The 14546-nt window shown below is 31.0% G+C and overlaps 2 protein-coding genes across 2 annotated transcripts; both read left to right on the top strand.

Annotated features, from left to right (window-relative positions):
• The first annotated feature begins 2013 nt into the window (after positions 1-2013).
• On the top strand, positions 2014-5485 carry LOC141690347 (protein neprosin-like). Its single transcript, XM_074495139.1, has 7 exons — positions 2014-2426; positions 2515-2601; positions 2797-3066; positions 3350-3514; positions 3638-3691; positions 4149-4295; positions 4926-5485. Exons 1-7 carry the CDS (start codon positions 2277-2279, stop codon positions 5304-5306), a joined length of 1254 nt encoding a protein of 417 aa, XP_074351240.1. The 5' UTR covers positions 2014-2276; the 3' UTR covers positions 5307-5485.
• Positions 5486-6925: 1440 nt separating this feature from the next.
• LOC141690788 (protein neprosin-like) lies at positions 6926-9944 on the top strand. The gene is made up of 7 exons (XM_074495559.1): positions 6926-7069; positions 7141-7227; positions 7382-7651; positions 8167-8334; positions 8461-8514; positions 8741-8887; positions 9398-9944. The coding sequence occupies exons 1-7, from the start codon at positions 6926-6928 to the stop codon at positions 9770-9772; spliced, it is 1245 nt and encodes a 414-aa protein (XP_074351660.1). The 3' UTR covers positions 9773-9944.
• The last annotated feature ends 4602 nt before the right edge of the window (positions 9945-14546 follow it).

Raw genomic sequence — 14546 nt, 5'->3', positions numbered from 1 at the left:
GGGTATTAATATTTATTTTAAATGCATTTTGGATAAAAAGTCTATTACGCTTATTATATGCTAGCTTATCCATCATTAATTAGAGCCGAATTTCTTCGAAACAAAAAATAGATCCGGATAAGTTAAAGTTCAAAAAATCTAAACTCAATTACATATGATTTTAATCTGAATTTGAGTGAAATCGAAATACATCTGATCCGAAACAAAACTGATTAAAATTTAGGTTTAACCAAATTTAAACTCGAATCCAAATTGTACCTAAACCGAATCAAATCCGACCCGACCCAAATTTAATCAAAATATATCATAATCGAAAGTGGATCCAATTCTGAAATTCATCTGATTCGAAATCGATCCAATTAGCTGAATTGTCGGGTCTAACGCGGATCATATCTTATATCATTAACATGTATTTTCATTTTTCATGCACAAGAATGGTAAATCCAAACATGAGTTAAGAAATAGTGAATTTCGTGTTTGTATACATTAATGTCGTGTACATTTTATATCATTGCGTTTGTATAATTTTAAGTAAAAATAAAAATAAACAAATAAAATTTGTTTTCGATTAAAATTTACTAGTTGAAACCGAAGTCAAATGTTGTAAAACTAAATTTGAAACTACTTTCGATTTTCTTTTTGTAAAATATATAAAAATTTATTTATAATATGCATTGATTAAATTTTAGTACTTTTATTTATTTATTATATTTTTGTTTAATGCTTTGTACCCAAAAAATAAATTCAAATCTATACTAAATTTGTTTGTGTAATTTCATGTTCATATATTTTGTATTGGTGTATAAAAAAGGTAAACACAAATACGAAATTATTATTTCGTGTTATTGTGTTGTATACCAAATTGCCGGGTCTAAGTATAAATATAATACTCGACCGTCCTAATTTATCTGACTTGTTTGATATATTGCGTTAAAATTGACATAAATAATTTCATATAGTGTGTAAATAAAAAAACGTATATAAAAATTATACAGTTAGAAATTAAATTTAATTTGTCCAACCAACCAATTAACCCACCATACCAAGTTGTAGTGTGTGTACGGATATGTGTGTTCTAGATACAATGATACATAAGTAAAAGTAATCAGGACAATAGCCAATGATTTTTCTTCACTTATTTATGCCGTAAGAACCATTTCCCCCCTTAATTCTTAATATCTCCTTGTCAAAAACTCACACTCAGTTGCCACATCCAAGATTTAGCCGCAACATTTTCTCTTAATTATAATTAATATCGGGCACAGTAATTAAAGATTCGTTGAACCCCTAGTAGGATACACTCGCTACTCGCTCTTCACTCCTCTCTTCTGCTGCTGTGAATCGTCCGACGCTACCGAATCAAATCAATAATTCCCTCAATGACCTTCTTATTTTACCAATATATTCGGTTTAAATAAATTTGATTAGTTTATCTATTGACTCCACTACGAAACCCTAACCCTCCCCACTGAACTTATCTTCAGGGGGTACATGTAGATTTTGGGGAATATATTTTGATGATTTAATCTATCCAATTTTTTAAAATAACGAAAAACTAAATTTTAATTTACGGTCAAAATTAAGTCACCTTGATTATAAAAGTTAAAGATAGGAGATAACCGAGGGAGATAATAGATCATCATCGTTTAAATTGTATGTTGAAATTCTGTTACATTTTCACTTAAAAAGTATAATATAATTGTAATTTTATATTGTAATGAAATTGACTAACAGCCAATTAATTCAACCTTCAACAAAGTCACATATTGAAACAGTCCAACTACTTAAAAAATAGTTATGCCATGATGCCAATGCATAATATGCAGAAATAATTATTGTACCGACAATATATTAGATTATCATAATCTCCAACGCAACATGTAATGATATTACTGTCTCTGTCTTTACATTTTCATATCCTTGATTGGTAGTTACAGAATATGTATGGTCCACAAGTACCGCCACATAAAAAAATAAAAAATGTACATGTTTTTTTTCTTCATTTAATCACCAGAAAAAAAATGTAACTGTGTATAGTGGAAACCAATCAAACCCATTAATATTTGCAAATTATTTTCCACCATGTTTGGTTTTGGTCTGAACATTTCACGAGTTAAATAGTCAGCAGACTTTTCTTGGAGTTTCTTGATATATATTGTGTGTAAATGTGTAGGTTAAGCTAAGTAACTGCATGGTTTGTTGAAGCTACATGTGCTGACTTGTGTGGTCTGTTTTACTTTACCAATTATTTGGTTGCTTAGTTTAGCAAGTGGGCTATGAAGATGAAGTTGTTGAATTGCCTTGTTGTGTTGATTTTCTTGTTTTTTGTGCCATATAATTCTGCTGCTAGGATTTCTCTTAAGAAGAAGATTCAAGTCCAGAATCACTTGAAGAGTTTGAATAAAGTTGCTCATGAATCTATTAAGGTTAGCATGAAGTTAAGCTTTTACTGTTTTTATGTGTGTGTAGGTTGTTAATTGTGATTAAAATGATGGTTGTCTGAAAAAATAACAGAGCCCAGATGGGGATGTGATTGACTGTATTCCTATCTCTCATCAACCAGCTTTTGATCATCCACTTCTTCAGAATCACAAAATTCAGGTCTCTGTCTCTCTCCCTCTCTCCCTCTCCCTCTCCCTCTCCCTCCCTCCCTCTCTCTCTCTCTCCCTCTCCCTCTCCCTCTCTCTCTCCCTCTCTCCCTCTCCCCCCCTCTGTGTGTGTGTGTTGAAAAATTGGGAATTTGAAGTGATAATATGTTGTAGATTTTGATTGTTTTGGTTTATGTTTTTTTGCTAGTTGGGGCCTAATTATCATCCAGAAGGGCTCTTTGATAATAAAAGAGTAAATTCTTTAAAGTCCAGTGAAGGGTTAAAGCCAATTAAACAATTGTGGCATTCAAATGGAAAGTGTGCTGAAGGAACAATTCCGGTAAGAAGAACAAAGGAAGAGGATGTTCTTAGAGCTAGCTCTATCAAGAATTATGGCAAAAAGAAAAAGATTGTTAACATTATTCGCCCGAATTCAGCTAAACCGCAACCGGACCTCGTTACTCAAAATGGGCACCAGGTAATATTCACCATGGTTGCAACTGCAAGTGTCAGTGTGATATTATTTTAACTTTTAGTTCTGTGTTGAACTGAGATAAAATAGGTTTCCTCATTAAGTGAGATTAGTAGTATAAATCACATTACCTAATGTGGAGATATTAATTATCTAGAAAAAAACTTGGTAGTAAAAGAAGTTGAAAAGTAGTTTTTTGGTTTTGCAATAATCATGGGGAACACAAAGCCATTAGAAAGGTCTAAAGAGTTGAGAGCAGTAGAAATTGATATTATCTTGTTCATTTCAGCATGCAATTGCTTATGTTGACGAAGACAAGTATTTTGGAGCGAAGGCAACTATGAATGTTTGGCAACCAAAAATTGAGCAATCAAATGAATTTAGCCTTTCTCAGATATGGGTTTTAGGAGGTTCTTTCGATGGAGATCTTAACAGCATTGAAGCTGGTTGGCAGGTAAATTTTTAACAAGATTCAGTACATTCATTTCCAAGGTTTTCATAATTGTTACTACCTAGTACTATCATTAGATATGATTGAAACATGTTGCTCTGTTTCTGACTTGTATTATGTAAACAGGTTAGTCCAGATTTGTATGGGGACAATAACACCAGACTCTTTACATACTGGACTGTAAGTCATTAGAATCTCTGGTACACACAATTTTATATTTAATTAACTGCAATGCAGATGAACCCATTTCCCAACACTAGTGCATATTCTCTTTTCAAATTAACTTTGAATATTAGCAATCATCTTCGCTTCAGTCTATAAGAAATTGCATTTTTGTTACGGGCTAAGGTTTGCTTTTATATTCCATGAACTCTAAGTATCATATTTACTAAGGACCGACTTTTCTTTTAGAATTTGTTATCCAAACATATACTGATATCCGCTCCTCCATCCCAAAATCGAGTGTCTTCTGGTTGAGAATTCTCACAAAGTTATAAGTCTTTCAAAAAGATTGCATTTATGCTTTGATATGTCAAGCATAAGTTATTTGACTCATATTTGGACAAACTGGGCACTTGAATATTATTAGTGAATGTGAGTGTGTCATTAGGTTCTGAAAACTTTATAATAATGACAGAGTGACGCATATGAAGCCACGGGATGCTACAATTTGCTCTGCTCAGGCTTTATTCAAATCAACAATGAGATAGCTATGGGGGCTAGCATATTCCCAGTATCAAGCTATCATGGTTCTCAATTTGATATTAGTATACTACTTTGGAAGGTAATGCTTACTCTTGTACAATTACAGGAATCATTTTCTCACTCATTCTATACTTTACGTATATAGAGTCAAGTATTTTACTGAAATGCCTTAAGAGGATGTAAGCAGTTGAAAGATTAGCACTTAGTACCAGGCAAATGCTTAAACTTGCACTTATTATAATTTAAGCAGCCTAATTAATTTAAAATTTGTGTCGTTAGAAGACTTTAAAGCTTTGAAGAGGGATAATCAGACCAAGGGGAATCTTTAGAACTGTATTACGATCTCGTATGATGCGTTGTTGTTTGCTCTATTAAAAAATGCAGTTTGTAATAGTTAATTAGTATCAAGGAGCTGCCTGCATTATTTATATGACCTGTACCTTATCTATAAAATACAAACAAATGCATATACAATTAGCAATATACCTATGTTTGTTTCAAGTTGCCCAGCAGATACACAATAAAGAATTAAAAACAATTTAGGAAACATCATTACATTACGTTAAGAAAGTAGTTATGCATGTGAACGAGAATACTTTGTGTCAGGAAACATATGCGATTAAAGGAAGATGCAAATATCCTCTGACATTTAGCTTGAATATTTCAACATCAGAATTATATATTAATTTTGTTAAAATTATATTTGCAGGATCCAAATGAGGGTAATTGGTGGATGCAATTTGGGAATAGCAATCAGGTCATAGGTTACTGGCCAGCTTCGTTATTTTCGAATTTAGCAGATGGCGCAACCTTAATTGAATGGGGCGGTGAAGTTGTAAACTCCGCATCAGATGGACAGCACACCACTACTCAAATGGGAAGTGGTCATTTTCCAGGAGAAGGATTTAGTAAGGCTAGTTATTTCAGAAACATTCAAGTAGTTGATGGATCCAACCAACTTAGGGTTCCCAAAGATGTTAAGACTTTTACCGAGCAGTCTAGCTGTTATGACGTCCAAACGGGAAAGAATGGGCAGTGGGGCACCTACTTCTACTATGGTGGACCGGGAAGAAATCCGAAGTGTCCATGACCGGAGTGTATATAGGATTAAACCCAGATTGTCTGTGATATTTACATATAGAAATTTGGATGAACTGAATACCAGAGTTTAATTTGTTTAAAACAAACTTCAATTTATGTGACTGCACTGATCACTTCCTGTGATTTGTCAAAAAATTGTAAAATTAGTGAATTGTTTTGGATTTTTCATCGCTTTTGTGAAAAGAATCATCTTCTTTTTAGCATGAAAGCTGTTGACATTGGGATTTAAGTCTGATTTCTTCCACTTGGCAATTTGGCTGATACAGGGGATGCTCTGTCCAGTAATTTTACCCGGAGGTTCAAGTTGTATAACATAAAACTTCTGGCCTAGTAACGAATTGTTAATTTGAAAGCAGCCATAACGTGAAACATGAATTTTTTTCGTTAAAGCCAACAAATTTTGTTTTTACTGTATTTTTGCCACCAGTTATATGCAATTTGTATACTTGCGAACTTAACAGATTAGCTAGAAAGAAGTACTTGAAATAGTCGAGCCTGGCAGAGACAGTAAAAGGTGATAATACTCCACAATTGCTTGGAAACGTTTGTGCTGGCATTTTAGTTTTTCAGATGTGGAGAGAGTTGAGATAGCAGCGCGGCATGGTTAATCACTGCCACTTGTGAAGTAGCTGATGCAAGGTCTGAGGTTGCCAATCACATTGATGCATGTAACAAGAAATTAGCCACAGGCAGCAGATTTTAAGAGATTCCGTGCTTGAAGACAAGAGGGATTAAGAAGAAGTTAAATATATATCATGTCCTCAATTTATTCATTTTGATTAGTTGAAACAGAGTATGCAAAAGGACCACAAGTACACCAACATGAACTATAGAAAAGTTATGTTTTTAGTTGATTGACCCTGGGTATGATACTTAACTAAAAAATTCGTTTCATTAATTTCATTATTTAGTATACTTATCAGAATTTAGTGTTTCACACATTCAAATTACAAGGGTCGGCTCATTTAGTTAAAGAGAGTATAACTATCCTCTTGGTCACAAGTTCGAATCCTACAGAAGAATAATTTATGATTATGCCTTATGACCAAGAGCCTCTGGTTTAAATACGATTTATCTTGGTTCACGTATTTTGTAGGCTATTGCGTGAGTCCGTGGAGTTTACTCGTTACACACCCGAAGGGTTGCGGCTGCGGGCTCCCTACGATAAAAAAAGAAGAAGTTAATCATAGAAATCTTGTTAGAAGCGTTACATTTCTTGTAATCTATGTTCTTGTACTATCCAGTTGTTAAAAATGTAATTATAAAACTATGTGTTGATCATAACAGCAGATCCCAATTTTAAAAAGAAATGCAAGTAATATAACAACAGCATGGATTAATAAATTATTAATGGAAATTTACGGCAGACCCCAATTTTTTCCCTTGACCTACTTGCATATTACCAATCTACCTCTAATTTTCATATTGCTTTCAACCATTTTTGGTTTAACGTGTTAAATTTGAAGAAGCCTTTTCTCATGAGTATCTTAAATTTGCAGAAGCCTTTTCTTCTGAATTTCTTTGCATATACACTATCAAAATTCGAAGCTATATATATTGGAAGTTTAAGTCAATTAAGTAACTGCATGCATGGTTTGCAGGTTTAGGATGAAGCTGTTGAAAGTCTTGGTAGTGTTGATTTTCTTGCTTTTAGCGCCATGCAAAACTGCTGCGAGGATTTGTCTCAAGAAGAAACTTCGAGTCCAGAATCTTTTAAAGTGTTTGGATAAACCACCACACAAATCTATTAAGGTTTCAATATTGATCACCTCTAACTACATATATGTTTGTGGTTCAAGTGATTAATTGGTCTCTAAAAACAGAGCCCAGACGGGGATATCATTGACTGTATTCCTATCTCTTGTCAACCTGCTTTTGATCACCCACTCCTTCAAAATCACAAAATTCAGGTCTCTCTCCCTCCCTCCCTCTCTCCCTCCCTCCCTTGCTCTCTCTCTCCCTCCCTCTCTCTCTCTCTCTCTCTGAATTTAGTTAAGATGTGAAATTTTGGAATTCAAAGTGATAAGTATGCTTCAGATTCTTTTTTTATTGTGTTTTAAATAGTTGGTGCCTAGTTACCATCCAGACGGGCCATTTGATGAACAAAGAGGGAACTCCTTAAAGTCCAGTGAGGGGTTAAAACCAATTACACAATTATGGCGTTTAAATGGAAATTGTGATGAAGGAACAATCCCAGTAAGAAGAACAAAGAGAGAGGATGTTCTTAGACATGGCTCAACCAAAATTTTTGGTAAAAAGAAAAAGAAAATCAACGTTCTTCGTTCAAATTCAACTGAAGATCAACATGACCTCGACACTCAATATGAGCACCAGGTAATACTTATTAATTACCGAGGATACACGTGTGTGTGTAATTATGGTGTGAGTTAAGTTAGTTGTATTTCTGGTTATCTGACATTAGCAGTGTATAGTAACCTGAGCGGGGATAGGTGATTATCTAAAAAGAAAGTATAGTAGGAAAAAACCTTAAAAAGAAGATTTGTTGTCTTGCAATGTATAGTCATTAGGAAAAATGTTTGGAGTGTTGTAAGACCATCTTCAACTCATAACAGTGTTGGTGTCAATTTTATATACTATTTTAGTTCTAAGATCTTACATCAAATGCACTTTTGACACTAATGCTGGTGTCAATTTTAAACTGTTATATGCACAGTTATGTTGGTTCAATTGTACGATTGAGGGAAAGAGATGATGTGTATAAGATCCGGTTAGGGTCTTCTTGGACCATAAAATTTTCAGATGAGTTGATTACTTAAAATGAAGAAGTTTGGAGATCAAAGTTCTGAAGAAAATTTTGATAAACTCTTTGTGGTCATGTTTCATCTCAGCATGCAACTGCTTTTGTTAACGAGGACAACTATTTCGGAACACAGGCAAATATAAATGTTTGGAAACCAAAAGTTCAGCAACCAAATGAATTTAGCGTTTCTCAGATATGGATTGCAGCTGGTTCGATTGGTGCTGGGGATCTGAACACCATTGAAGCTGGTTGGATGGTAAGTTTCTAAAAATGTGTTCATACACAATTATTTGCAAGGTTTTTATGGTTGTTACTACCTATTATTGTCTTTCAATATGATTAAACCATGTTATTCTGTTAGTGACTTGTATTATGAAAACAGGTCAGTCAAGAATTGTTTGGGGACAATAACACCAGACTCTTCACTTTCTGGACTGTAAGTCATTAGGATTGTTGGCACACAATTAACAGTTTTTTAGATCAACTTTGTATGTTCATTATCATCTTCGTTCCAGTCTTTCTGTTTGCTTGTTAATGGCTTTTATGTTTTGACAAGAAGAATGTTACTCAGATTTGGACAAACTGGGTACTTCAAAATATGTACTTTATCTGTATATGTTAAAATGTGTCACGAGCTTCTGAAAACTTTGTAACAATGGCAGAGGGACGCTTATAAATCCACCGGATGCTACAATTTGCGGTGCTCAGCATTTATTCATATCAGCAAGTATGTAGCTTTGGGAGCTACCCTAATCCCAGTTTCCAGCTATAATGGTGCTCAATATGATATCGTAATACTAATTTGGAAGGTAGTGCTTACTCTATTCTACTTATTGGCATTATTTTATCAGTCCTGCTACTCTAAGCATATAAACTATCAAAGAATTGTACTGCTAGCTTTAGAGGAACTTGGCCTTTGATAACACACAAATGCCTAAATGCACACTGATTACGGACGGATTCAGCAGCCCAATTTCCTTATAAATTTGTGTAGTTGTAGTACAGTAAGGAGAATCTTTTGAAGTATATTTAGATCTCCTTTGATGCATTGTTATTTACTGTAACAATTATGCAGTCTGTAATCTGTATAGTTGATTGGTATCGCAGAGCTGCCTACCTTAACTATAATATACTAACAAATACAATTGCTAATATACCTGTGCTCGTATCAACTAGCAGAATTTATATTCAGGAACATAAAAAGCTTACCTTAAGGAAGCACTTCTGCATATTAAAACATATGCAAACATCCTCCAATATTTAGCTTAATTATATCGATGTCATGAGTATTTATTTATCTTAAAAAAAAATCTTGGCAGGATCCTAATGATGGTAACTGGTGGATGAGATATAATAATGAGAACATAGGTTACTGGCCAGCCTCTTTATTTACAAATTTAGATGATGGCGCAACCTACATCGTATGGGGAGGGGAAGTCGTAAATGTGGCATCGGGTGGACAGCACACCACGACTCAAATGGGAAGCGGTAATTTTCCTGGAGAAGAGTATAAGAAGGCTAGTTATTTCAGAAACATTCAAGTAGTTGACGGATCCAACCAACTAAGGGATGCTAAAGATGTTAAGACTTTAACCGAGCAGTCTAGCTGCTATGACATCCAAACCGGGAAGAATGGACAATGGGGTACCTACTTCTACTATGGTGGACCGGGAAGAAACCCCAAGTGTCCCTGACCAGAATGTATATAGGATTAAACCCTTATTGTCCCTGATATTCACATATATAAATTTGGACTAATAGAATACAGGAGTTTAAATTTGTATAAAACAAACTTCAGTTTATGTGACTGGACTGATCATTTCATGTCATTTATCAAACGATGGTAAAATTAGTGAAATGTTTTTGAGTTTTCATTGTTCTTTTGGTAAGAATCATCTTCTTTATTAGTATGAAGGCACAAAACATTAAAAGGTAAATCTTGTTTCTTTCAGTTGGAAATTTGGCTATATATAGGGGTTGATTTGAAAATCATTGTAGAATAAATAGCGACACATATTACGTGCCTGTCTGGGTATCCATTTTATCCCACTTAAATGAACAAAGATGTTGTTTCAAGTCATGCACACTGTTTGGGTAAGCAAGAGAAAACCTATTTACACGGCCTATGAAGATAATTGGAATGTTATCCTAACATTTTAGCATTTTACTAGCTTAAATATTAGTTTAAATTTTGTAAATATTTAAATAATTTTAAAATTTTATTTATTCAATCATATAATAAATTTAATATATTAATATAAAAATGTAATAATTATAGATTTATAATAAAAGAATCAGGTATGGTAGTTTAGTAGCATAAGTTTTGGTGGTGAGGATAAGTAGACTATATCTTGTATTCTAGCAATTTAGTAGTTTAACATGAATATAATACTTTTTATTTTTATTTTTAATAATTATAATAGGTGATAACCGTTGAACCAAAATATAACTCATTCATGTTATTATATCATAAAAAGTAGCTTGAATCTCGTGTGATGCACGGGTTCCCGTTAATATTTACAAATTTTATTTATCCCGTCATATTATAATTTTAAAATATTTATATAAATATATAATAATTATAAATTTGTAATAAAAGTAATAGGATAACCTGTGATTGTACTTTAGTAGGATAAGTATACTATATTTAGTAGTTTAACAATTTAATAGTTTAGCGGATATATAACGTTATTTATTTATTTTTTTAATAATAGGATAAGTTGTTATTGTAGTTTAATAAGATAAATAGACTATTTGTGTAATAGTTTAATAATTTAGTGCTTTAACGGATATATAACACTATATATTTATTTTTGTAATAATCAAAATTGGGGGATAACCGTTAAACCAAATTATACCATATTCTGGTTATATAGTAAAGTATAGATATAGAATTATTCTTTAAATTTTAGTAGCTTAAAATATGAATTTTGTTTATTTAAAATTTTCAAATGATAGGTTATTATATTTTAGCCCGTTTTAATCATATAATTTCTTTTAAGCCGATCCCATTATACCGACCAAACTAAATTAGCCTAGTTACATTGTTTTAGTTCTATTTTTTAGCCCGGATTATTATTATGATTTTATTTTTGTCGAGATAAATATTATATATTATATATTTTTATTCAGAGGTCACTATCTTTATTTTTAAATTTTCTCTTTTTTATTTTATATTTATATGATAAAATTTTTAATTCATCTATTTTGTCATTTACAATTTAATATTACTTTGAAAAATTATAATAACTTATAAGTTATGATTTACCAAACACATTATCAACTTATAACTAACTTATACATAAAATTATCTAAAAATCTAAATAACTTATAAGTTATGATATTCATATCACTTATACGACACTTTACAACTTTAAGTTATAAGTTACATTTTATAAGAAACCCCAAATGGGCCCTACATATTCTAATATTTGTCTAATATCGCATTCAAATCACTCGCTTACAATTATATCATATATATCATAATTCTAATAACTTTTACTATTTTAAAATTAGAAAATCCCATAAATAAAATAAAATTCATAAAATATTTGAAAAAACATAAGGTAAAACATGAATTTATTTCCGTAAAAGCTGATTTTTAATGTATTTTAGTGTCCGTTTGGAATATCCTAAAATAAGTAACTTATTACTTAAAATGAATAAGTGAATTATAAGTGATAAGTAGATGAATACTTATAATTTATATAAGTGTTTGAATAATTTTATTTACTAGTCAATAACCCGTGCGAAGCACAAGTCGCCCAGAATGATTAATTATATTATTCGTTCCTATTATTAAAAATATTAATGATGACTTTTACATAATTATATTATGGGCCTGTTTGGCTACTAACTTATAAGTTATTTATGACTTATAAGCTCGTGACAACTTATTGACGAGTGTTTGTGGACTCAATTTATAAGTTGAATTCGCAACTTATAAGCTGATAAGTGAAAAGTTGACAGTGACGTACTTTTTCCAACTTATTTTCATTTTTTCACTTTTTTATAAAGTTTTGATTTTAAAATATAAATTTTTAAATATTTTCTAATTTAAGATTCATGAACTAAGATAATAGTATGTAATAATTATTTATTTTAATTCATTTAAGTAAAAAAACTTCTGATTTATAAATAAATTTATCCAAACACTCATATAACTTATAAGTATTTATCAACTTATCACTTATTTAGCACTTAATCATTTTAAGTCATAATTTACTTATTTTAAGATTTTCCAAACGGGCACTATATAGTTACGGGGAATCGAACCCGAGTTTAAAGTGAAATTAGTAACACTGTATCATTAAAATATTATTTCCTTATTAATAAAGAGTTATTCCTGACTTTTAGTTAATTGACTATTAGTATATAACTTATATAATTAAGTAATACCGTGTTTTTCTTATTAATATATAGTATAAATTCTCATATTTTTATCTTGTCTCTTAGTTAATAAACTCTTAGTTTACTAACTTCCTCCACTATTATCATTACATTAATTACATAACTAAAGTAATTTGAAATTTTTGTAAACAATGTTATATTCTCAGTTTTCATTCTTGAAAATTAATAAACTTCTAATAAATTATTTCATTATTATCATATTAATTAAAATTTTGATATGATATTTTATCATTAACATACGTGGATATGTATGATAATAAAGCAGGTTTTGTATAAATTAATTTATATTATCAGAGTCTACTAAGAGATTCTTAAAATTTTTTATTCTCAACTTCTTGTTAATATATATTCTCAGCTTACAGTTAATAAACTTCTATTATATAACTTTATTATTATTATTATTATTATCATTATTATAATAATTATTATAATTATTATAATTATTATTATAATAATAATTATTATTACTATTATTATTATTACTATTAATATTATTATTAATTCAATATTTAAGTGAAATGATGACACACATATCATTAACATGGGTTTCTGCTTTTAATAAAGAGTATAGATAAGTCATAATTTTTTTTACCAAACAACGGTTTGGTAATGCTTGTGCTGGGTGCGGTATTTCTATTTATTTTTTCGATGAATGAATCAGTAATAGTTGCAGTTAGGGCTGAGCAAAAAATCCAATCGAAACCGAAATCGAAAACGAACCAAAATCAGGAATAATCGGAGAAAACCGATCCGAATAAAACCGATCCGAAACCGAAATCGAAAATTAAAAAACCGATCCGATTTGATTGGTTGGGTTCCAGTTATAGCTCTGAACCGAACCGATAAAAACCGAACCGGTTATAATTAAAAAATAAATTTTATAAGTGAGTTCTATGGAGTCCACCTTTTTATCGGAGTCTTCGGAGTCCATCTACGTTCTGCAAATAAAATATATTGTAAAACGTGTTATTTTGCAAAACATGTTACACAAATAGCATAACTTCAACAAAATCATGCAAATCTCATATATTTACGGTACAATATGTATGTTCTGCAATATGTTCTGCAACATTAACATTTATGTTCTGCAAACTAAACATGTTTTGTAGAATATATATTTTTGCAATGTTCTGCTTGTAAAATGTATGCAATCTACAAGATTTTTGATAGAATAGTGATGTTTGTCGAAAAATAATATGTTTTGCAATATTTTAAGCTATATTTTACTTGCAGAACATATATGGACTCCGAGGACTCCAATTAAAGGTGGACTCCATAGAACTTTACTCATATAATCTATATATATTTTAAAAAATAATAAATACAATCAAACATCTGAAGAACTGTAATTTCAATATGTAAATACAATTTACTCTTGTAATTCATATACAAGGAGCTTAACAGAGTTCAAAGTCGAGAAACTCAAGAGCCCCATAGAGTCAAAGTCCAGAAACAAGACAGATTGCGGATTAGGTATTTGACTTGGTTTATACTTTATAGAATAACAACGGAAGGACTTAGTCAAAAGGTAACAGAGCACAAACACACCACCATTCATATTAGGCATTGTTGGTTCCGTTTTGTATTAAATTATATACTCTTGCAAGTGACTATTTAGAGAATTGTTTTTGGGAATGACTTTTAAGTTTAGCAACTTACAAGTGAATTAATTTGAATTAATGTAACGTCTGAGAAATATTATGTAATTATTTTTATCAATAAATAATTATTATGTGGTTATTATGTGAATTTTGGTGAATTATTTGATGATTGATATTAATATTTGGATGTTTATTTCTGATAAAAATTTAGATATTTTAATTTTTAATTATCCTAAATTAAATGTAGATAATTTTGATATTTTCTGGTAATTTTTGGATTATTGTATGATTTTATAAGGATTTATAAAATTAATAACGATTATTGTACAGTTTGACCTGTACGAGTCCCGACGTGAGATTTTCGATACACAAATCATTATATATATATTGATAAGAATCCATATTCTCAAAAGACAAGACATTTATACCTTATTTTTGTGTAAAGTATTTTATAGGA

The sequence above is a fragment of the Apium graveolens genome, chromosome 10 (genome assembly GCF_009905375.1).
Source record: "Apium graveolens cultivar Ventura chromosome 10, ASM990537v1, whole genome shotgun sequence".
Taxonomy (NCBI): domain Eukaryota; kingdom Viridiplantae; phylum Streptophyta; class Magnoliopsida; order Apiales; family Apiaceae; genus Apium; species Apium graveolens.
This window is presented reverse-complemented; position numbering and strand designations above follow the sequence as displayed.